General features: G+C 35.1%; 1 protein-coding gene across 3 annotated transcripts in view; it reads right to left on the bottom strand.

The window, feature by feature from the left end:
• Nucleotides 1-25,327, bottom strand: part of LOC131036247 (V-type proton ATPase subunit B 2) — a 29,121-nt gene extending 3,794 nt beyond the window's left edge. The window contains exons 1-6 of one of the 3 annotated variants that reach the window (XM_057968094.2): nucleotides 25,168-25,327; nucleotides 25,019-25,078; nucleotides 23,057-23,112; nucleotides 22,749-22,847; nucleotides 19,314-19,373; nucleotides 138-249 (exon numbers count right to left, since the gene is read on the bottom strand). In XM_057968094.2, coding sequence (XP_057824077.1) covers nucleotides 138-249; nucleotides 19,314-19,373; nucleotides 22,749-22,847; nucleotides 23,057-23,112; nucleotides 25,019-25,073 — 382 coding nt within the window. In that variant the 5' untranslated portion in view covers nucleotides 25,074-25,078; nucleotides 25,168-25,327. Of the gene's footprint in view, nucleotides 1-137; nucleotides 250-19,313; nucleotides 19,374-22,748; nucleotides 22,848-23,056; nucleotides 23,113-25,018 lie in introns of all 3 variants that reach the window. The other 2 variants (XM_057968093.2, XM_057968092.2) reach the window with 2 other exon arrangements.
• Between the last annotated feature and the right edge of the window lie 225 nt (nucleotides 25,328-25,552).

Here is a 25,552-nt window from a genome sequence, read left to right as displayed (position 1 = left end):
AAAGTAGGATAGTTTTTCAACAGAACTAAAGTTTTCCTCAAGCATGGGAATATGCACCCAACTCACGCAGCATAAACCTAAGCAGTTTTGAAAACAAAAATACCCAAAAAGTTCATTCCTTTCATTTTGGATATTACCTGAAATATCCAAGTAGGCCTCTGGCAATATGGCAGGACCATTGTCAATAGGCTTTCCAGACCCATTAAATATGCGCCCAAGCACGTCCAAAGATACAGGTGTCTTCAAAACCTATATATTTAAAGAAACCAAAAAAAATCCTAAATCAACATCCTAACAATAAGAAAACAACAATATACCATGAATATACGGTTAATATTGCTTGTGGTGTACACACTTTACTGTTCTTAATAATCATAGTAGCAAAAATCGTTTGGGGAAAAAATCGGATAACCAAAAGTATAAGATTTTTTGAAAAAATTTGGAAAAAATCGGATTTAAAAAAAAAACATAAAAATTGTAGAAAAAGAGACAAAAATGATTTTTTTTTTTAAATTAAGGGCATTTCCTTAGCATAGAGATATAAAGAGCAAATAAAATAGAGTTTAACCCATGAATTGTAGAAAAAAAAAATTGTTGTTTATATTCATATTGCTGATTACATAGGCAAATATTCGGTTAATTTTTAAAGAGGGCCAGTCACCAAATACACCAAATAGTTGTCTAAGTCTGAGATCAAATATTAGCTCAGTCTATGAAGTAACTGATATCAAAGTTAACAGACAAATAGTAAAAGTGGAAGCCATTTTGAAATGATCCAAGAATTTCATTGTGATTGAGGCAGGAATTTTGTAGGGTTAATTCAATATTTTAGAAAGCTTATCAAATCATATTCCACAATTGCAATGCTTTATATCATAGCAGTAAAAATTGGTAAATCAAAAATATATGATTTTTTTAAAAAATGGGTTAAAAATTAGATTTTATAAAATTGTAGAAAAATAGACATAAACTACTTTTTTTTAAACGTAAGGGCATTTCCATAGCATGGAGATATAGAGAGTAAAAAAATAGAGTTTAACCCACGAATTGTAGAAAATAGATTTTTGTTGTTTATATTCATATTGCTCATTACATAGGCAAATATTCATTTAACTTTTTCAAAAAGCAGTCTCCAAATACATCAAATAGTTGTCTAAGTCTGAGATCAAAGATTAGCCAAGTCTATGAAGTAGCTGAGATCGAAATTTATCAGACAGAGATCCAGCTATTGTTAGGAATTTAGTAAAAGTGGAAGCCATTTTGAAGTGATCCCAGACTTCCATTGTGATTGAGGCAACGAGTATTCTAGGGGTGTTTCAATATTTGAAAAAGCTTATCAAATCATATTCCACAGTTGCAATGTTTTATATTCCCTGATGACAATTGGTAAGTCTTTTATATGGGATAGAATTCAACAAAAGGCATTTGTTTAGCTGAAGTAAAAGATTAGCAAGCCACTGGTTTTGGCAATACCTAGCTTGCAACTACTATTTTAGGTAGAGACAAATTTTAATGATTGTGTGTTGCAGCCTCTTTTATTACAACTATGTAAGCTTGTTTGTTGTCATTCAGATTTATTTCGTGGAGCACTTTGGATATATTGCTCACATAATGAATTGTATGTTTTTGTTTGAGCAAAAATTAACTATATCAATTAGAAATTAAAACTCATGTATCTATATCTATATATATTATATATGTCTTCAAACGTTTAGTGTTGTGGTAAACATTTCATTGGTGAGGCAGCCACCAAAGTTCAAACCCTTGCTAAGCCATTGAGCTTGCAGGCTTTCTGCCTTTGTTGGGTCATTGATCTCGTGGATTTGAACAAGTGAAGTGTGGGGAATGATGAACCCCCCAAAAATGGATAAAATAACAAAGTTTTTCAACATTGATTCCACATTGACACTAATTCCGTCTCGGATCAACCCTATTTTTAAGCAATTCAGTAATTTCACAAGTTTTTCTAGGATTTTGCAATTTTTAAAATGATTTTTTTCTTTTTTGGCCATTTTTGAGGGTTTTTAACATGATTTAAATGCAAAAAATCATTGAAAATTGGGTCAACAATTGCTCAACAATTTTTTTGTGAATCGTGATTTTTTCAGGGAATAAATCGGTTGGCTCCAAGATTCAGAATAAATGTAATGTCCCTACTTTAGAATAGAATTTAATAATAAATAATAATAATATACAAAAGAATAAAAATAAAATTAAAATTAAAATATAAAATAATATAATTAAATATTGATATCCAAGCTTATTAGTGTTTGTTATTAACACATGTTGTGATGTTTTCACATATCGCCCCATTGCAAATGGGGACCCCCCACTTTTTCGCTTTCTAGTGTGGTTGTCTTAGCTTAGTTGTTGGTTGTTGAGTCTTTGCTATTAACCTTTTGTTTGTAGTCGCTCAGGAGCTGATCAAGTCTCTTTCTTAAGGATGAAGTGAGGTTCAACACTTCCTTTCCCCTCCTAAGCCTTCGACCTGTTTCTCCCAGCACTGCCAATAAGTGCCCAAACCCGATCACTCCCATTTCCATTCCTCACCATTGCAATCACCATTTTCACCCCTCCATTCTTTTCATCTCTCTCTCTCTCTTCATTCCACAGCCCAACCTTACATCCCCCTCTCCACTTCCATCTCCTTTAGCTTCTATCTCCTTCTGTTGGCCATTTGGAGTAATTGATTGTGTGTTGCATTGATGTTTTGTCATTGATGCCAACACTAGTTGTTTGGATGCTTTACCGGCACCCTTCTGGTCCCGGTAGGTTGAATGGTTTCTGGTTGGTTTGGATCCGGCATGATCTGGTAGGCTCTGGTATGATTTGGTTATGGAATTAGCTTGTTCATGATACTCTTGTTCATATTCAATAAGTTGGTTTTAGTCTGGTGATCAGATGCTATCCTGTTTGCTTAGAAGCCTGGCTTCTGGTTCCGACGAGGGTTTCACCGACAGAGCTTTTGATGAAGATCTTTGATGAATTGCATAAGTGGTGTTGGTGCAGCTTCTGGTAGAGTTTCAAGATGCTAACGGTGATCATGTTCGAGACTTGGCGGATGGAGATCAATGCTTTGGTGTATGGACCTATATTGGGTCCCAATTGATCTAAGTTATGGACCGGCTTTAATGAAACGTGTGGATTGGACCTCTCGATGTGTTTCTGGGATGTCTTATGTGTTAGATATTATTTGTTTGGTCTAAGGCCGACATGGTTTGTAATTATGTAATTGGTTTATTTTCTAGTGGCCGACCCGATTGTTTATGGTCGAGGGTTTGTATATATAATGTAAGATCTCATTGTAGATCGTCATGTTAATGGTCATAGAAATGGGAAATGGATAGTAACGTGCGAATAATGTAATATCATTCAGGCAGAAGATTTGGTCGATCATTGGAGATCGAATTGGGTTTATGTAAGAGGATTCAGTCCTCCGGTATTGAGCTTAACTAGAACTGTACTCAGACATAGGAGATGCTATCTTTGCAGTTCAAACACTTCTCTGGATTGTAGTTTGAATTTCTATGTAGTCAATGAGGCTCCTTTTGTGATGAGCAGTGCGCTCTAGGTTGTTGGCCTTTCTGCAAGTGCAGGCCCCTCAATTGTAATTCACATACTTACTGCAGAAGTATTATTTGATTGTGGGTAGGCTTCCCACAGTGGTTTTTCCCTTTACCGAGTTTTCCACGTATAAATCTTGGTGCCATGTGGATGGTATTATTCTGTGATTATTGTTTATGCTTAATTGGTTTAACTGCTATTCCAGTATTTGGTTTAAGCATTTTGGTATTAAAGTTTTAATTGCTAATGGTTTTGGTAATCTGTGACAACTGATTCACCCCCCCCCCCTCTCAGTTGTCTTTCGGTTATTTGAACTAACAATTGGTATCAGAGCACTAATCCTCTCTACAGAAAGCTTAACCGCTTAAAGAAGATCCTATGGCGACTAACAGTTCAAGTTCATCCAGTTCATCTGGAGCTATCTTTCGAAGTGTTGTCCTCATTTTTGTTTTCAAAAATGAAAGACCATTACATAAAAAATTTCTCAAAAAAATGAAAATTTTACTCTATGCCATGCTTCCCAAGGCAGAATTTTGCTTCGCCCTTGGACTGTCTTAATCCTCAGTCCATCTTCGAACCACATTTCAAATTTCATCGCATTCTGGTTTCGTTTGCTATGTCTTTCCTTCAATTTTGGGTTTTTTCTCCCTAACTGCAGGTGGGAAATTTTCCTTGAATTGCAAGTTTTAATGATTTTCTTTGTTTTAATCTTTGTAGGGAAATTTTTGGCTAATTACAAGTGCACTTTATTGAAAAAAAGAACTTGCAACTTACTTTTTATTTCCCCCTTGATGCTTTTTGGATTTTGAAGTCTAAATAGGGATTTTTTGGATAAGTTACAAGATAATTTTAAATTGCATATTTAAAAATCACTTGTAATTCTTTTGTAAAACCCCTATTTTAATGTCTTTTTCTTGTAATGGGGACTTTATTCCCCTATTACATGTGTTAAGTTATTAAAACTTGTTGAAGGGATTTTATTTTCCCTTTACAAATTATTTATAACTTGCATATCTCTCTCCAAAACCCAATTTTGCTTAGAAATGGAATAAAGTGACATTTTAAACTTGCTATTGTGTCCAAAAAACCCGATTTGCTCCATAAAGTGTAAATAGAGGAATTTTAAACTTGCAATTGGATTTCTAAAACCTGATTTTGCCTTGTTGAGAGAAAAGTAACATTTTAAACTTGTAATATGGAGTTAAAACTCGATTTTCACTATTACATGTAAAATGAAACTTCTTGTTCTTTCCCAAAAACCCGACCAGCAATATTGGAGGATTTTGTTGAAGATTTCCAACAATTCTTGTGGAGAAATTCGACGAGGAAGGCGTTTTGGATTCCTTGCTATTTTCATGTATTTTCCAACTCTCTTCACACCATTTGGAAGACATTATCGCTGGTTTTATGGTGTTTTAACAGCAAAAACGTTTTTGAAAAATGCCATGATTTGCCTCATTCAAGTGCCATGAATCTTGTCTTTCCTAAATCGTTTTGGCTTGTCTTGCTTAGGCGTGGAGGTTGGGTGCTTTACTTGACTAATTCTTCATACTTTTAATGGGCATTTTGATACATGTGACATTTTTTTCAAAAACGTGGATAGGGTTTGAATCTTCTTCTTTTGTCTATAAGAGATTCTTTCTTTTCATGATAGTTATATGTTTTGTTTTGTTCTTGCCTAAAATCGGTTTTGTGAGAGATCTTCCCATTTGTTCCAAGTTTGCAAAGCAATTTGCGAATTGCATTGTCTTTTCCCATTTTCCCTCTTTACTTGCATTTGGGATTTTAAAACCCGATTGCATGTAAGATGAAAATAATTGATCTCCCTTTATGGTTGTAATATTTTAACCATCTTTTGTTGAAATTCCAAGTTTCAAAGATGAAAAATACCCATTCTTCCAAAATCGGGTTTTTAAAACTTGATTATAAGTAAAAGTTCTTCCCATTTTTCATATGATCATGGAAAAGTTCTTCAAAAATCCATTCATAACCATCCGCACTTGTTGTTTTTGGTCATAAGCTTCATTTCCCTCATATCAAGATTCCCTATTCCCACCATTTCATCCACTCATTTCACACCTTCATTCATTTTCCCCATTTAAAGTCTACCTGTGGTCAGCCATCCAGAACCCGAAATTTGTTCAAAATGCACTCAAAAAACACTTGTAAATGAGTTTTAAAGGTCCAATTACAAATGCAAACTTGTAGTTACCCATTACACATATGAAGTTGCATGTTTGTTCTCCACAATTGCAAGTTAATGCTCTTGTTTATCCCACACATGTAATGCAACTTCCAAAACCCAAAATTCACTTGTGAGCCCATTTTTGCATCAATTTATCTCTTCCCTTGTCAGTCCAGTTTGCACACACGATCTACCAAATCAATGGATTAAGGCATGGGCCTTATTTTCCAAGCAGATTTCAAGAATGGGGGATGATACAAAGAAGAGATACAACAACAATTCATGGTTGAGAGGATAAAATGTTTTCAAGCCAAAGATGGTCGTGACATGAAAAGAGGAAGGCAACCCTTTCCCTCCTGAAAAGATAGTCCTACCCCAAGCAAGAAGACAAGGATGCAAGTTCTCATTCCATTCCGGATGTCTTTACCAATCCAAAATACTTCAAGATCTAGCATCCTGAAGCGACATGAAGATCATCACAAACAAAGGATGATGCAGTTAGAGTCGCATCTTTAGACACATGGAATAGTTTTAGTTATGCATTTGTAATTTTGTTTTGACAAGTTACATGTAAAAAAAATAACTTTGTAATTGCAAGTTAACTCATTACTTGCACTTTTGTAATTACATGTAAAGCAACTACAAGTTGTGTTCAATTAGGACTGTAGTTGGAATAAGTCATAGTTAGTTATTGAATAAGTCTTGGTGGTTGAGAGAATTTCTCAAGTTAGTTGGGATCCTCCCACCTTTTTCTCATGACTCCTCTATAAATACTTGAGTAGTCTATTGTAATCTTCATCTTTTTGGCAATGCAACAAAATTCTGTCAGTTTGTATGTGCACTCTAAGACTTTGAGCTTAGATGTAAATCAAATTGCTTACAATAAAAGAGGCAAGTTGTGTTGAGACTTTGTGCCAATTAAAGTTGTTATGTGACGACATTTTCTAGAGTTGATTGTGAGTTTTGTTCTATTGTAAAAGAAGGATTTAAATTCAATCTTGTAAAATTTGAGCTGCTAATTGTATTTAGAGTTATATGTTTGTTTTTTAGATTTGGTCTTGCAGACTTTGAGTTGCTTATCATATCTGAAAATAGTGTGAAAAGCTAAAGTGGGAATATAGCTTGTAGACTTTGTGCTACTTCTATTTTTAGGACTTGTGCATGTAAGGTGAAGTGCATCATGTAGTTAGACTTTGAGCTGATATACATTGTGCTTAGTTAGCAAAAAATCATCTAAAAAGGTTGATAGGAGAATAGATAGTTGAAGACTTTGAGCTTGTTTTCCCGTCCCGGGGAAGTGACGGAGGTCTTTGTGCCTTCCTGGAAACTTTGCTTCCCTTTATGTTCCAAAAATCCCACAAAAAGGTCGCATTTCTGTATTTACTGTTTTAAGTTAACTTGCTATCATTTTTCAGTGAAGAGAAAAGGATATTGGCTTTCTTGAAGAAAGAAAAAAGATTGTTGTTTCACCCTGTTTAGTTTTAGATTAGATATAGATAGGGGGAGTCTTCCCTTAGTTAGGAGAGTTTTACTCAAACACTGTGGTTGAAGCCACAATTTTGTATATTTCCCCAGGTGTACAAATTTTCAACCAACACGGAGAGATATTCCTAGGCTTGATGGAACAAATTACACATTATTGAAGATTCGGATGGAGACTCATCTGAGATGTCTTGGCAAGGAAATTTGGGAGATCACACAAAATGGTGTCACACCTTATAATATGGCATCTGGCAATCCTCCTTCGGCAAACCTAGATAAGGAGCTTGAGAATGATTGTAGAGCAAGAGATGCCCTCTTATGTGCACTTTTTGATCAGCAAATAATGGGATTAACTAACAAATCATCTGAAAAGGCTATATGGGATAAGTTGGAGACTCTTAACAAAGGTGACTCTACAGTGAAGATTGCTAAACTTAATGGTTACCGGGTGAGATATGAAAACCTAAAGATGGAAGAAGATGAAAGGATTACTGCATTCATGGAAAGGGTAAATGAGATTGTTATGGGATTTAAATGTTGTGGTGGAACTCTGAACGAAGATGAAATTGTTTCTAAAGTCCTGAGAGCCCTACCATCGGCTTACAAAATGAAGGCTACTGCTATTAATGAGTTGAGAACAATGGCTAATGCATTTGTCAACAGAGATACCTTGGTTGGGAAACTATCTGTTTTTGAGCTTGAAGAATTTGGAACTTCTGGAGCTGTGAAGACTGAACCTACTTTTCATGCATCTAAATCTGCAACCGGTAAGCAAGACTAAAAAGTTTTATATGCAAAGGAATTGGAAGATATGAAGAGAAAAGATGACGAGTTTGACCAACTTGAAGCACTATTTGCTAGAAGAGTACCTAAAGGACCGGTAGGAAGTCAGTATGAAGGAAAAGCACCTTTTAAATGTTTTGCATGTAATAAGATTGGTCATTTTGCACCTAGATGTCCTAAAAGGAATTCAAGATTTGAAGAAAGAGTTAGAAGATCTTTTAAGCCTAACCCTGGATATCAAAACAAGTATAAGTACAGGAGACAAATCATGCTACATAGTGGATGAGGAAGGCATTACTGATTTTGATGATGAACCTGCAGAAGACTCTGCTAGTGGTTTCAGCAATGTGAAGGAATGGGTGTTCCTGGCTATCAAGGAAGATGTTCCGGCACTGGAAGAGAATGTACCTGAAGAGAAGGCACTTGCTGCTAAAATTGAAGTCAAGGATGAACGGGTAATTGACAATGGCTATTCACATCATATGACTGGAGATAAAAGGAAGTTTCTATCTTTGCAAGAATTTGATGGCGATCTAGTTAGATTTGGAGATGACAAAGCATGTATGATCAAAGGAAAAGGAACTATATCACTGGATGGTAAGATCAATACTGACAATGTTTATTATGTTGAAGGTTTAAGGCATAATCTTTTGGGTGTAGGACAATTGGTGGATTTCAATTACAGTTCAAGGATGGAAAATGCAAAATCATTAACAGATCTGGATTGGAGATTGCAACTGGAAAACAGACAAAAGGTAATATATTTAATTTGAATTCCGATGAGAAAACATGTTTGATTGCACAAATTGATGAGTTGGATATGGCATAAAAGGTTGTGTCATGTGAATTTTGATTGCATTGTGAAGATCAGTTCAACTAAGGTAGTTAGAGATATACCTAAGATTGTGAAGCCCTATAATCCGGTATGTAAAGAATGTCAAATGGATAAACAGGTCAGAACCTCTTTTAGGAGTATACAAGATAAATCTAATGATGTTCTTGATCTTATTAATACTGATTTGTGTGGCCCTGCTAGAGTTAAAAGTTTTCAAGGTGATAGATATTTCATGCTAATCATTGATTATTATTCTAGAATGATGTGGGTTACTTTTCTAAAAGAAAAATCTGAGGCATTTGAAAAGTTTAAAATCTTATAAGGCTAAAGTGGAAACTGAGTCAGGATTGAAGATTAAATGTTTGAGGTCAGATCATGGTGGAGAATTCACATCCGGTGAGTTTAATAACTTTTGTGAGAAGCATGGTATAAGAAGACAATTTTCTGCTCCCCGGACAACTCAGCAAAATGGAGTTGTGGAAAGGAAGAATAGAACTATCTTGGATGCTGCTAGAACAATGATGATGGAAGCTAGTCTACCTCATATCTACTAGAGAGAAGCAGTAAGCACGGCGGTTTATACATTCAACAAAGTACATATCAAAGGAGAAACCGGTAAGACACCTTATGAATTATGGTTTGGCAATACACCTACAGTTAAGTATTTCAGAATATTTGGTAGTAAATGTTATATCAGGAGAGATGATATCATTGGCAAATTTGATCCTAGATGTGATGAAAGCATATTTCTTGGTTATTCTAATGAAAGCAAGGCATGTAGATGTTATAACAAGAGATTACAGAGAATTGTGGAAAACGCTAATGTGAAAGTGGATGAGCTGAATAGAGGTCAAATCAGAATTTATGAGAAGGAACCGGCAATGGAAATGATTATATCTGAACCGGTAACACCTTTACCGGAACAGAGAGTTGAGCCAATTACTCCGGCAGTATCATAGAATTCTACAGTAACTGAAGAACAGGGAAAAGGAACAGAGAGTCAGATGACTCCTAGGTATGTGAGATTGAATCATTCAAAAGATCAGATCATTGGGGATAATAACAATGGTGTGATGACAAGAAGAAGACTGGCAACTAATGAGGTAAGTTTAATTTTACAAGTTGAACCGGTATCAGTAACTGAGGCATGTAAAGATGAATATTGGTTGAAAGCTATGGAAGAAGAATTAGATCAGATTGAGAAAAATAATACATGGACTTTGGTTCCTCGGCCTAAAAATAAGAATGTTATTGGAACTAAATGGGTTTTTAGGAATAAATTGAATGAGGATGGTCAAGTTATAAGAAATAAAGCTAGATTGGTTTATAAAGGATATTCTCAAAAGGAAGGAATTGATCATGGAGAGACTTTTGTACCTATAGCTAGGATTGAAGCTGTAAGATTATTTCTTGCCTATGTTGCTCATAAGAACTACAAGGTTTATCAGATGGATGTTAAGTGTGCATTTTCGAATGGGGATCTTGATGAGGAAGTTTATATTGAGCAACCTGATGGTTTTTCACTATCAGATGATACAAACATGGTTTGCAAGTTAAGGAAAGTTTTAAATGGATTGAAACAAGCACCTAGAGTTTGGTATACAAGGTTGGATAAATATCTTTTGAAGCTTTACTAAAGGTAATGCTAACAATTATTTATATTATAAAATCAATTCGAAACCTTTGAAGGGCACTCAACTGAAAAAGTTACAATAGGAGACAATTCTACCTATCCAGTGAAAGGAATTGGGACCTGCTCAATTCAATTAAGAACAAGAGTTACATTACAATTGAAAGATGTTCTTTTTGTACCGGGTATCAAAAGGAATTTGGTCTCTATTTCAAGACTAGCTGATCAAGGATATCGCGTCACCTTCCATGAAGATAAAGTTCTACTCTGGCCTAGAAATTCTAACATAAAGAATGATATTCCTATAGGATCTAAAGATGGTAGTTTATATAAACTATGTAATACTCAAAAACAAGCACTAAATCATGAAGTATCAAATTCTAATGAAATTTGGCAGAGAAGATTAGGACATCTTCGATTTAGTGCCCTACCTTCTATAGGAAAGATCACCACAGGATTACCTAATCTAAAATCTGATCATGTTGGAACTTGTAAAGGATGTTCTCTAGGGAAGAACTCAAAAGGGTCCTTTCCTTCAAGTGAACACAAATCAAAAGTTGTACTAGAACTTGTCCACACTGATTTGTGTGGTCCAATATCAGTACCATCACTAGGGGGATTTTTGTATTACATGATATTTGTTGATGACTACTCTAGAAAAACTTGGATCTATTTCATAAAACTCAAAGAATCAAATGAAGTGTTATTAAAATTAAAAGAATTTAAAGCCTTAGTAGAAAATCAAACTGGGAAGAAAATAAAGACTCTAAGATCAGATAATGGGGATGAATATATATCTGAAAATTTTAAAGAATTATGCATTTCTGTTGGGATTAAGAGGGAGTGTACAGTACCTTATAATCCTCAACAGAATGGAGTCGCAGAAAGGAAAAACAAAACCATCATCGAAGCCGCTAAAGCCATGATGCATGATCAAAATCTACATATCTAATTCTAAGTTGAAGCCTCAAATACAGCTGTGTACATTCAAAACAGATGCCCTCATTCAATCTTAGAGAATATAACACATGAAGAAGCCTTTACAGGGAATAAACCAGATTTAAGCCATCTAAGAATCTTTGGTTGTCGCGTGTATATTCACGTTCCTAAAGAAAAGAGGACCAAACTAGAACCCTCCAGGAAGAAAGGCATATTTGTTGGCTACAGTGAAACCACTAAAGGATACAGAGTCTATATTCCAAGACGAAGATCTATTGAAATCAGTAGAGATGTCAAATTTGAAGAAGATGTTGCTTATAAACTCGCTCTAAGTGCAGAAGATGATCAAACCACAAAATCAGATGAAAATCTTACAATTGAGAATCAGAGGGAGAATAGCATAGAAGATCATGAACCTCAATCATCTAATTTCGAGAATGCTGAAAATCCTAACAAAAAAAAAAGACCACTATGGGCAAGAAAGATGATTGAAGAAAATAATGTGGAACCTGATAAAATCTTCAGAGAGAATAAGAAAACAAGAAGTCAATCATGCTATGTTGCACTCATGACCGAGCTTACAAAATCTGAACCATAAAATGTTGAAGAGGCTTTAACATGTCAAGCTTGGAAAGATGCAATGATTGAGGAATACCAATCTATCTTAAAAAATGATGTCTGGGACATTGTACCTAGACCAAAAGGCAAATCAGTTGTCTCTTCAAAGTGGTTATTCAAAATCAAATATGCACCTATATCAAAGTGGTTATTCAAAATCAAATATGGTACTATTGTACTTGGCCTGAAGTATGAAAATGTTGAGATACAACTCCAAGGGTATTTTGATTCCGACTGGGCAGGCAGTTCCATTGATCGTAAAAGTACAACAAGGTGTTGTTTTAGTCTTGGATCGGCTATGATATCCTGGTTTAGCAGAAAACAGTTAGCAGTTGCTCAGAGTTCCATTGAAGACGAATATATGGCTGCCTCCATGGGAGCTTGTGAAGCAGTGTGGTTAAGGAAATTGCTAGTTGGACTATCAGGAAAGCCCCTGAACCCCACTGTGATTCACTGTGATAATCAAAGGTGCATCAAACTTTCTGTAAATCCAGTTTTTCATAATCGATCCAAGCATATAGAAATCCCTTACCATTACATAAGAGATATGGTAGAGAGAGATGTTATCAAATTGACCTACATCAGCACTGAAGAGCAAAGTGCCGACATATTCACCAAACCTCTTGCAAAGTTGAAAGTGAAGTACTTTAGAGGTAAACTTGGTATGACTAAATTATAATTGAAATTTCTGATATTGAATCTCAGTCATATGTAACTTGATATATCCATGAGTATTTTTGATGCAATATTGCAATTGTGTGTTATGTCATGAAAGGTGACGATCTTTCATGTTATGTATGTAAGATCACTATTGTAAGGTGACAACCTCAACAATACCCTGATCTGTTATCAAGACTGACTACATTAAGTTGTTGTCCCGGAATGTGCCAGAAATCTTGATACTAAATTTGTTATGTTGAGTTATTGATTTGTTGTCATTAAGTGTTGTTCTGAAATGTGTCGGAAATTATGATAACAATCATATCATGATTGACTACATTAATTTGCTGTCCCGGAATGTGCCGGATGTCATGATACTAAAATTATTGCACCTGTGATAATGACAATTTTATAGTTGTCACTAGGATCAAGGTTGTTATTTGATAAGACTTCATGTAGTTGTTGTCCCAGAGTGTTGGATATCAGATAATCCATATCTCCCTGAGATATGAAGTATTTCACTGGTAAGCATTACTGAGTGAATGTATATGTTCATGCCAAATGAATATATATCTAGAATGTTGTTCCTTAAACATAATTATGAAATTCAATCCTCTTTTGCTAAGAGGGAGTGTTAAGGATGTAGCCTCATTCGGATTGAAGCAAGCAATATATTATGAGTAAAATGATACCTACATATATATGTGGTTGAATAGAAATACATATATATATATATATATAATGAAAGTAACATTAACATATTATCATTTTATCCGATGACTTTCAAATCATATTCGATATTATTACTATCGAATTGTTATTAAGCACGATAGTATCGAACACAATAAGTAATTCAGTGCATAATTAACAATGGTTAACAATATATAGTGAAGCGCTATGGCTACGTAGGGTCATGACCCTACGTGGCATAAAGCCACGTAGGAGTCATGCCTCTACGTAGACATAACCCTTCATCGATATACATATAACCAATGATATCGATGCTTGTTGTCAAGGTAATCAATAAAAGTGGCAATTACGTTATACAGCAAGCAGTCAATAATAGAATCAGATATTATTTTGACAGAATTAAATATATATGTCAGATATACATTGAAAGAAAAGACTATTGTTTTCTCTATCACTGATCTATATTCCTTAACATATATTACCTTATTTTCACTAAACAATTTAGCCAGGCTATGGTATCAACAATATAAGCAATTTTAATTTCAATTTTTGTTCACTTTTAAAGTTAATGTTAAACTTTATCACTGTTCTTGTTTTCAATGTTCTCTATCATGATATGTTTTGGAAATTATTTAATATTATTTATTAAAAAATTTGGTGTTTCCAAGTACCCCCTATCGCCTATTTTTGAAAATTAGTCGTACCAGTACCGATACCAATCTCCAAGTATCCTCGTCTCATGGTAACCTTGTTATTTTCCAAAACTTGCATGGTTTCACCTTCCTCGCTTAGAGTAGAAGTAGAGTAGTGCTTTGACATAAATGGAGAATGTAATGGTGTTTGATGAATTTCCATGGTTCATACTTTTTGCATCTTGTTGATTATAAGTTGCAGTGTAAAGTTAGCCTGAGCCACTAAATTTGTGCTAAGTTCAATTGGGGATAGTCGTTTGGATTGTGTTGTTTTGGGTATTCAAATGCACTTTCTCGATGTGCAGATCCTTCAACATCCTTGGAAGATTGCACCAATTCTTGTGGAGTTGTAGTTAATCTTGGCAAAGAAAAACTTGGTTTATTTGGAATTTGTCCATTAGAGCACTATCTATTGATATTACTACCCTTAGGAGTAGATTTAGATCCTTCTAACCCTTTCCCCTTTATTTTCAGTTCGTTCTAAGTAGAAGCATCACAGAATTGCTATATCCGATGATGAAGTTCTAGCCACAGCAAAGAAGTGAAAGAATGATCAAATGTAAGTCCCCTTGGATTACCAGTGTATCACATCAAGCCAATTGAGTCACATCCATTGCATAATTGGAACCTTGAAGTCAATTGTTTGAACTTATTGCAATCTTAGCATACAATTGAACTTTGATCAAAAGAGAGTAAAGTGACTGTTGGGCAACTTTATTCTATGTTGGACGTTGTCATAAAAAACGCGTCAATAAAAAACGCGTCAATAGGTCCCATGAGGCCAAGGGGGTGTAGACAAAGTCCACCGATCTTGGACTTAGAGGGGAAGGACGTTCTAGACACCCTATTGTATCTTTCCAAACTTCATCATGGGTGATCATTGAGGGAATTTCAATCCCAAGAGAAGGATAAGGATGGAAGTGATGAAGGAGAACGGTGATAGGTGTGTAGGGGAAAAAGCGAGACTAGGCTAGCATGCCCTAATCCTACCTTTTGACACACATTGCAGAATACGAAAAAGCCTAGAGGTATCACACAATTGGCTACTTCTTCTTGTGGAAGAGAGAGCCACGGGCTACCTATTAGGGTTTCTATTCCTTTGTTGTAATTGAAAGATAAAATGATGCAAGTTCAATTCCTAACCCTAAAGTGCAAGTATGAACTAATAACAAGATTGCAGAATTGAGATTAAACAATGGAAAGTTGTAAACACAAGGACAAGGCAAGAATGCAGATGCGTACCCGGGGTTAAAATCTGAGTGAAAATGTTCGGGACGGGGGCGTAGGCGCCACTGTCCTGATTCTGCTCCTAAAACTGTTGTTTTGTAACCTAAAAAGCTGTCTGAAACTTGTTGTCTGACAGAAGGACCAGGGCGCCCAGGGCCCCTGTCCTGGCAGGACTAGGGCGCCCCACGCCCCTGTCCTGGTCTTTTGTACTGAAATTTGGTGTGAAGTTTTGTCTCGGTCCGCTTCCGTCGGATCTGCAACTTGCGGCGTCGTCCGAATCCCGAAATCTGCACTTATATCTGAAAAGGTATGGTGGGCGGCTATATAGGGTTTTGCCTTAGTCAAACCCCCGCTTTGGTGATTTCCACCTCCACGAATAGCCAAGTTGTATTGTAAAAGTAGTGTGTGTGCAGACCTTGTGTGTGTGCAAGATCCTAAAATGCAAGTAAGCAAACTAGAGCAACCTAGAAAGTAAACCCTAATTGCTTGTAAATGATAATGTAAATGCTCCAAATCAAGATGCAAAGTGATCTAAAGCATGAATACAAATGATATAATGAGGCTTATGCAAAAACATGAAAACAACATGAAATCATACCCAACCCCAAGGGAGGGGTACAAGCCAATCTTCAATCGGTGATCCCTTATTGCTCTTCAATGTCTTCAAAGCCCTAAATGGATGAATGAAATTGATGAATGCTTGATGGATGGATGTTGAATGTTGTTGAAGTCTTCAAAGATCTGCTCTTTCGCTGCGTAGAAAGCTCCTTCAAACCAAAATTCGGATCCTTTCAAATGAGGAAAGAGAGCTCTTATATATGAAACCCTAGGTCTTAATTTCAACTTTTGGCCGACCTAGAGATTGAATCTCCCGCCAATTTCTTGGGGTTAAGCTTTATTTTATGATTGGATTGCGCTCCTAAAATTTCGGGAAAAATGTCCGGGACTGTGTGCACTCCAGGCGCCATGGTCCCGACAACTTTTCACCAAATTTTCAGGGCCGTCGGATATGATAATTTTAGAGAGAATCCCGAAGTTACAGCTGATTTCAAGATGTTTTGACCCCCGAAATCAGGCCCCCAAGTTCAAAATAGGACCTAATTAGGGTTTTTGATTAAATGATGTATTGGAGGAATAAAATGAAAGGGGCACACTTTAATGAAAAGGGCCCAACTTTATGATATGGAAGATGATGAAAATAGAACCTTAGACCTAATTAAGTGCTAAAGGGGAAATGCAATGCAAAATGCAAAATGCGCCAAGGCGGGTGCTAAACCAAATGTGAAATTGTACCACCCTAGCAAGTGCGTACAATTTACGACGCTACAATAGGATACCTCACTAGGTAGACCACCTCATGGTAGTTTGAGTAGTGGTCCCATGAGGCCAAGAGGGCTCTGGCTTTCACTCCACTCTTGGGCCTAGGATAGAAGATCTCTTGGGCACCTTATCATTCCTCCTTACTCCTACTCTCTTATGGTTGTGTTCCAATAAGGAATTAGATATAACTATGGTTAAGTTAATGTTCTTGACCCTAGGTATAGAAAATTTATGTTTAATATCCTTTTTAGAAGATTTATATTATGGTTTATATGCATTTCAATGGTTTCCTAACCTATTGTAGGATCTCAATCAGGTACGCATTTTGTTCCATTTTAGTTTTACATAAAATGGTGATTTAGGGCAAGAACTAGGGTTTTTACAAACAAAAAAGTAGCAACTTCTTTGGTCTATGAGTGTTTCAAAAGCCATTTCATATTGGGAATCATTTTGAACATTCCATGATCATTGCTTGAGGACAAGCAATCGTGAGTGGGGCGGACCGTAATGTCCCCACTTTGGAATAGAATTTAATAATAAATAATAATAATAATATTAAAATACAAAAGAACAAAAATAAAATTTAAATTAAAATATAAAATAATATAATTAAATATTGATATCCCTGCTTATTAGTGTTTGTAATTAACACCCTTGTTATTTATTAATATCATCGATTATTAATGCTTATCATTAATATTCATGTTTATTAATGTTCATTATTATTAAAAGTTAAGTATAGTAATTGTCTCCTAGTGTTATATATGTATTAAAATTATGCATTAACTATTGTTAAATTTATGACTATTGCTTCTATGGAGCTTCTTATTACATTCATCTTCGGTCAATAATGTTACAGACCATTTGAACATAACACAGGGATCCAACCATGTTGTTAGTCATGTTCCATGTTGTTTTGGGGACACTGGGGACATGTTTCGCAGACAGTAGTCCTACGGGCTATTTTTTGGGAACAGTGGGGGTCAGCAGTACTAAAATACATACACAAACATATAGGGATACTCAAATTTTTACAAGTTTATTGTTTAACCATACATGACATCAAAACTTAAGTTTAAAAATTCATATAATGTATCAACTTTGATATTAAATTTAATCAAAGATTCAATATGTAATTGACATGGTTGATCAGTGATAGCAGTATTCAAATAAACTATAGAATAAAATTAAGTTTGCTTAGTTTGTATTCAAAATCCACAAAAACTCGCTAACAGAAATATAAAATTTCTGATTAAGTTCTATTAAAAAGTTTAAATAAAGATAAATTTCTAAACAATTTCACAATTTATATTAAAAAACTCATAAATATAAATTTCTTATTTGATTTTCATTTTAACATTAATATTAAAAATATATCAAAAAACTATCATATATCAAATTATAAGCCTTTATTTATCTTCATCTTTTATTTCTTTTATGTTATATCTTTTACACATAAAATTTTAAATACTAAATAAACTTTTTTTTAATTAGAGAAAATAGAATAATCAACAAACCCCCATTAACGGGGAAAAAATGACAAGCCGGAACAAAGAAACCGGCAGCAAGGTAGCCAAAGTAGCTGAATATGCCACTGAAAGGGAAAGAGCAGATTTGAAAATTGCTGGTAAGATCACCTTCAACCTCAAAAAAAGAGTACATGGTTACATGAAAGAAGCACCTTCAAAAGGGAATAAGGACAAAGTAGCAGTAGCAAGGACAGAGGTGCAGGATGATGGGAGCCAGTAAAAATGTGAAATTTTTTGCCCGCAAAAGGGCTTTCCTAAATCCTCCAGATCCAAGGCACTGGTCCCTGTTATAAATAGGCACTTGTATTTCGAATACAGTTCTGCTAGGAGGAGGATTTACTAGGCCCTCAAGAACGCCTCAACCTCTTCCATATTTGCAGAGTTTTCTAGGAAGGACCAGATTTTCTAGGAATTTTTTTTTCTTTCTACAATGAGGATGCCTGGACATCCATGAGACAGTTAAGTGACATCTCAGATGTCCCCAGCCATCCCAGCAATGGCCAAACGTCCCAATGATGTTTCATCAAATTCTGCAGATATCCCAGGAATATTTCGTCATTTTGCTGGAGATCAGGGGTGGCCAGGTGACTTCCCCTCCCGCCCTGGTATTCTGGAAATGCTGTAGATGGGGACAGTGATGGGGGTCTCAGAGGGGGGAATGCATCCCTATGTAACGTAAAAAGGGATTCCAAATGAAAGAAACTACTTACCATAGGAAGGGCAGTTCCCTATTCATTATAAAATTATATCTGGGAATTTGAAAAAACACTAGAATTTAATTTTGGTGGCCACCATATCATTTTCCAACATTAACCCCCAGAAGATACAGAAGGTATGATTTTGGAAAACAAGATATCAAGGGTTTAAAGTCTTAAAAGACTATCTTAAACAATCAAGATATAAATTCCCAAATAACTCTTATCCATGTCATAAGACTAGAATGGAACATGACAACTACCATTTCTGAAAATATAATTTCAAGTTTGTAGTAAGGTATACAAGCAACATAAACCTTAAAAAAACAGCAAAAGAAACAAACAAAAAGAGAAGCTACCACCATTCTATAACCATACAAAGTAAATAAAAAGACAGGACAATAAGCAATATGTGACCTTTTCAAATGCAATGAACAATTATTAAGTGAAGGAATCTTTCTAACCTCTCCTGTGAATTGAATGGTGGTGTGCTTATTATCAATTCCTGATGTCCCTTCAAAGACCTGGTTACACAAAACACAAAAGGAAAACAATATTTGCAATAAGTAACAAATAAACAGATTCAACACTGCAAATATGTAAAGAATATGAAAATGAGATTTAGTAGGTTATATTTTTATGTTCCATAGCTTGCATCAAGAAGTCCTGTGTGTGTGTGTGGACTGGTATTTCTTGTAATTTTCACGTTTTAAGTTTTATTCGCCCACTTTTCCCGCATACAGTTCTAATCTTAACCGCACAACAAAATTATCATTAAATAAATCCCTAGAGATGTCAATCCATCAAAATTGTAAAAATCAATTTGTTAGAACCTAATAAGTCAGAAATGTTTTTGGCAATCAACAATCAAATAGCATTCACCGGAGATGAAATTGAAACGAAGCCCAAAAACTGCTTCCAGACATGAATATGCACTTTTTGTAAGCAGTGAGTGTATTATCTCCATTCTCATGCCACATAGATATCACAGATAGTAGATACCTATGCAAAGAGTTTACAGCCTCAATTACACATGTGCACACAATTGTCCTCATCATCTCCAACATGCATATATGCTGTTACAGGGGAGATGGTATATAACATCATCAACAATGTTTAGCACCTAGACTTCTTGAAATAGAAGCTTATCATACAGAACTCAGTTCTTATTAAGCAAAGAAGAAGTCTCGCTGCTATCAGTTTGGCAAGCATCCAAGCAGTCCTGCAGTCCTGAATACTCCATTCAGAATTAAAAACATTCCCCCCTACAAACTCCAACCTTGTCCTTCAGACCTGTTAATGTATTAGTGGCTGCAGGAGTATTCATTATTTCCTGCGTTGGGTGTCTATTAATCTTGTTGTTATCGTGCCTCACCACTCTTCTCAGTTTGTCAATTTTGCTCGAACATTTTGAGCTCTGTATTTCACCGCTTCTAAGTATGCTGGAAGTGTATCGATTCTTTATCATAACCGTCACCGCACATTTATGGGTGACTCGTGTCCCCTGTGTTTCGTCTTCTATTCCTATTCCATCCGAAAGATATTCATTCGTCTATGTGGCTTTCGTCGGTGAGAGATTCATGTGTGTCATCGTCTATGTGGCTGTTGTCGGTGCAGGAGTATGTTACGGTTTGCATTGTAACTGCCATCGGGTTTATTACGTGATGGTTCTTCGACTTCCTCTGTCTTGATATTTTCTGTGCCTTGTCTATTCCGTGCGTAGTGTTGCGGATGTTTTTAGATTGGAGGCGTGAAGTTCTGAAGCGATACTCTTTTGATTATTTCATCTGTGTCCAGTCGCATGAAGAGATTTCTCAGTATATTCTTCAGCGCTCCAGTATACTTTCTTGAGCGATCTTCTTCAGCATTTGAGTATATTATTCAGCATTCAAGTATCTTCTATTGGTGTTCGATTGGAGTATGATTATTTCTTATTGCAGAAGGATTAAGTGCTAGTCGTAAAAGCTTTCTGTTTTCTCTGAGTTGTAATCAGCTTATTCAATGATCGTTAAGTGCTAACAATCCTGTTTAGTTCATTGCTTATTTAAGCTTGAGAGCATTGTATCCGATTTGGGCCTTCAATAAAGATTAAGTGTTTTTGGTGTGGCTGGGTTTTTTCACCCTCATGTGGAGGGTTTATCCAGGATAAATTCTTGTGTTTTTTGTTCTTGTGTTTCAAATTTCTGAGTTTTTATCTTTCTGGTTCTATTTTTAACAAGACCAACATTCCATATCCAGCCCCACATTCTCATTTTAGCTTGTAGTTTTTAGTCGCATGCCTCCTTCAATTGGGGTCTTTATGATATGTACTGAATTGTTGTGTACCAGCTGGCACAATTCATAAGTGCTTCCTCAAATTGCCCAAAACAAAAGAAATCCTTGGAATTCACAAGACTATCTAACATCTTGAAAATGCTCAAATGCCCACATACACAGAATAATACTATTCCATGCCTTCAATACAGAAACTTGGCATATATCACTTCTATCAGTAAATTTGATCTCCCATAACTTTAGAGACATTGTGCAAATCTAATTGGACTTGTCATGAATTGCCAATCACTTTGGATTAAAATTCCCAAATTCTTAGAAATTCTGAAATTCTCAGTAGATTTGGTACATCTAAAAGACACCATCCAAAGCTTGTAAAAGCCACTGGTAATAACTATACTTATGGAAGACTACAATCAGGACTACAGAAAATTTTAAGTTAAACTTCCTCATCTTTGAGGAAATTCTCCCTGTAAGAAGGGAGGAAATGATGATCGAATGGGGTCTCATCATGTGAAGTGAGTCTAGCTTTTGCTCTTTTTAGTTTTGTCATTTCAGTGTTTTGTTTTTTGTTAAGCATATCATTTAGTGGAGTATTGCTATAGCCTGTCATATACCGCCCCACTGAGATCATTTTAATTATTTATCACCTAAAGTTACATCAACTAAGAAGCAATTTCACCTATAAAATCCCCACCTCCCTGCCCACTATTTTTTTAGTTTTTTGAAAAACGATTCTTTCTTTCTATTGTTTAAAGTTTACACAGCTCAGATTTGAGAAAATGCAAGTCTATTTTCTAAGCAAGCTCCATGGGTATGGCACTTAGGGTGTTTGTTTATATTTCCTTGCATTGCTCTATAGTCATATCATTCTGCAAAAGCACTCCATAAACAAGCCCAATTATTCCTGTAATAGATTTTCAAGTGTGCCTTCTGCTTCAAAGTTCACATTTCATCTGATAGGGCACTAGTTCAACAATTGTTGTCAGCTCTGCTACATGTCTAAGAATTGATAACAGAAGGATTTCAATGCAACATTGATAGCAATCTAAATTGCATCAACCATGAGACTAAAAGACCGTTAACTTCTCAACTTAAATGTCAATATCATCAAAACTTTCTTAAATTGAATCTTGACAGGAATTGTTCACATCAACCAATCATACTCCTAAAATATATCAAAACTATTTAGTCATTGAGTACAGCATCTACAGATCCAATCTTTTAGTTTCTACACAATGATAATCATGTCAACAGTTCACAAACCAGAGCATGCATGCTTATTAGCTTTGCACCAGTCATTTTCTTTTCTTCAATTGCAGATCCATTTTAAAATCGTACTCCATATATGTTTCATGTCTCTTCTTGTTTAAGCATAACGTGCATTTTGTAACTAAAGTTTTCCTATAAATCAAAAATCAATGGTATTGCAACAATCCACTTTTTTTCTTCAAGACTAATAGCCTTCACCAACTCATTGGAGACATTGCAATGATAATTGTTTTTTCAACCCATCAGGTGCTTCCATATTCTGCTTGCATTTTTCAAACAAGGCTTGACAATGGCTTCGAGGTATCATTTACATGTATTATACAAAAGAAGAATCTTAGTTAAACATCAATATTTACCTGCACAACAGCCCTTTCACCATCAACTTCCAGAACCTGACCTCGACGTGTCGTGCCATCCCCTAACCTAATGTTGACTATCTCCTGATATTTTGGACCCTGCAGATAATCAAGACATGTAATCATCAAGTATAACAGGTATACAATCACAACTGTCCTTAACTACATTTTATACTGAACATACCCCAAACTAGGTTTATTGCTTTTGAAAATTAAAAGTGCAAAATTAACAAGAAAATACCAAGCAGCCAACCAAACAAAAAAAAAAAGCATTCAATAAAAAGTAGCCAATATCCCTAGATGCTTACCTTCACTTTTTCTAAAATAACCAAGGGCCCTGCAACTCCTGAGACAGTCCGATACTCTGCAACCAATGATAAAGATATCCAGGATACCCACAATAAAAATTCAAGCAATCAATAAAACTTAATGCAATGCTACAAGTAAAAACAGATATTATATGTGGAATCCCACACACAGTTATTCATTCTCTGCATTCCACCTACTATAATTTTTCATCTCAATAGTTTGGCTTGATAAATTACTATTCAAGAAGCTTTATGATCCACTCAACAATTATCATTTGATATGGTTAATTGTGAGGATAAATGAGAAGGATGCATACTAGCATACCTATCTTAGATAAATCTATGGTAAAGGCACCGAGAGATATCCTTCCTAAGGTGCCTATGTTATTTTTATTTATTTGAAAAAGTTGTTTTATTTATAGAAGATTATATACAGAGAAAGGTTTGGGTTATTTTGTTTAATTAAGAGTTATTTTACTTTCTCAAGATTTAACATATAGGATTTATATATATTTTTATTGTATTAGTTTTGTAATAATATGCCGGCTATGTATTTTTTTTAAATTTAAAAATTTAAACACCCTCACAACATGAGGCACTTTTATGCCACTATATAACACCTCTTGGTCTAATAATGAAAAATAATTGGTAATTACCAGCAGAGATTAATTATTTGAAAAGCTACATAATTGTTCAGTTAGGGTGTAACACAAAGTTCAAAAATAAAATTCAACATATAGCCTATGACCTAGAATTCCATAGTCCTTTCATGCAGGCTCACAGAATAAACATGGAATCAATTAAAAGAAATGAAATGCCCTCCCTTATAGCCATTACGGACCAAAATTTAATGACTTAATGGGAAGTGTTGTATGCTGCATCTTCTATAGATCCAGATTTCAAGTCAGCATTTTTCACCACACATCAGGATAGAGCAAAATAATCATGAATCAAATGCAACATCAGGATTGTAAATGTATTCCTGAAGATCCCCTGCGCTTGACATTGTAAGCCCAAGCTAATGTATCCAGTTATCATAGGAATATGCATGGCTATAACCTCGAGGTGAACATGTGCCTCTATTACATAGGGACCTTATGCTTAGGGCAATCCTACTATGCTGCTAATTGGGTTTTATATTTCCACCATGCAAATCCAAAAACAACATATTTATTTAACTCAAAAGATTCTGCCGAGTAAACTACAGCAGCCCCACAAATTTTGCCTCTAATGAAACTGTGAAATCAGATATCATATGTTTAGCTTGACCTAGATTTTTTTCCTGGGAAAGACTAACTGCTATCTCTACTAAAGTTCTCATTACGGATAAGATTATCTAAGGTTCAAAACTTGATTCATAGTAAAATTCCGTTGCATGAAACCCTCTAGATCTCTAGATTTGCATTTTAAGTCATGGAGCGAAACATACACATGGAGGAAATTTAAATTCAAAACTATGCGGATCGAAATAAACTGAAAAGAAAAATCTTCCTAGAATCAGATATGTCAAAACGAATCAAAATTCAGCCTCCTGAAATTGCAATACTGCCTAATCTGGCAGAGTATTCAAGAAAATCAAAAGCACAATCACCAAGCGTTGAAGGAACTATCAACGCTCCAAGGCAAAGATCAAAGTACAAGACAATTTAGGACTAAGCAATTACGAGAGTTCGATCCTGTGACATCGCACAACCATAAAAACAATTTAAAATTTTAATAAATAAAACTATTTAAAAAGGGTTTCGCAGTGAAATTAAGGTCTACGAAAATAGGATGATTTGATCATGAAACCTTCCCGAAAACAAAATTGCTAAACAAGCTAATGGATAAGTACTTTCACATTCAGATTAAGGTCTACAAAGTTGAGAGGAATCAAACCTATGACCTCCTCCAAAAAACAAAATACTAAATAAAAATGACTTGCAAACATTTTTTACAAATCTGAAAAATGTTAGGCCTTACCGATCAAGGGCTGGCATTCGTAATCGGTACGATGGGCATCGCTTTTGGCCACCATTTTTGCTGTGAGGAAAAAATTCAGAGGTCACAAGTTATTTGCAGGCAAAAATGTAGATCTGAACGTTGAATCTATTGGTGGGGATAGTGTTTACATATCCTCAACTGAAGTATATTCACGTGAGTAGAGAAGCTATTTTTGCCCACGCAATCCGGATACGTATATATCTACGTATGTTATAGGAGCGTATTCGTAGAGCTATGCCAGCTATTTCATTACAGTTATGAAAAATCTCTGAGTGCGTTGGTAAAGAACCGATGATGGGATTAGCTTATAGAATTTTCTTTTCTTTTCTATTTGGTTGGAAATCAACATTTTTTTAATATAAATTATTTTTTATGGGATAAAATATTTATCATAATTTTATAATATATATTACAGTAGTTTTATATAATTATATTAAAGTTTGAATTACGGGGATGAAATATTTATCATAATTTTAATAATTAACTATTAATTTTACAATATATTTTTATATA

Source organism: Cryptomeria japonica, chromosome 6, assembly GCF_030272615.1.
Source record: "Cryptomeria japonica chromosome 6, Sugi_1.0, whole genome shotgun sequence".
NCBI classification, from domain to species: Eukaryota; Viridiplantae; Streptophyta; class Pinopsida; order Cupressales; family Cupressaceae; genus Cryptomeria; species Cryptomeria japonica.
This window is presented reverse-complemented; position numbering and strand designations above follow the sequence as displayed.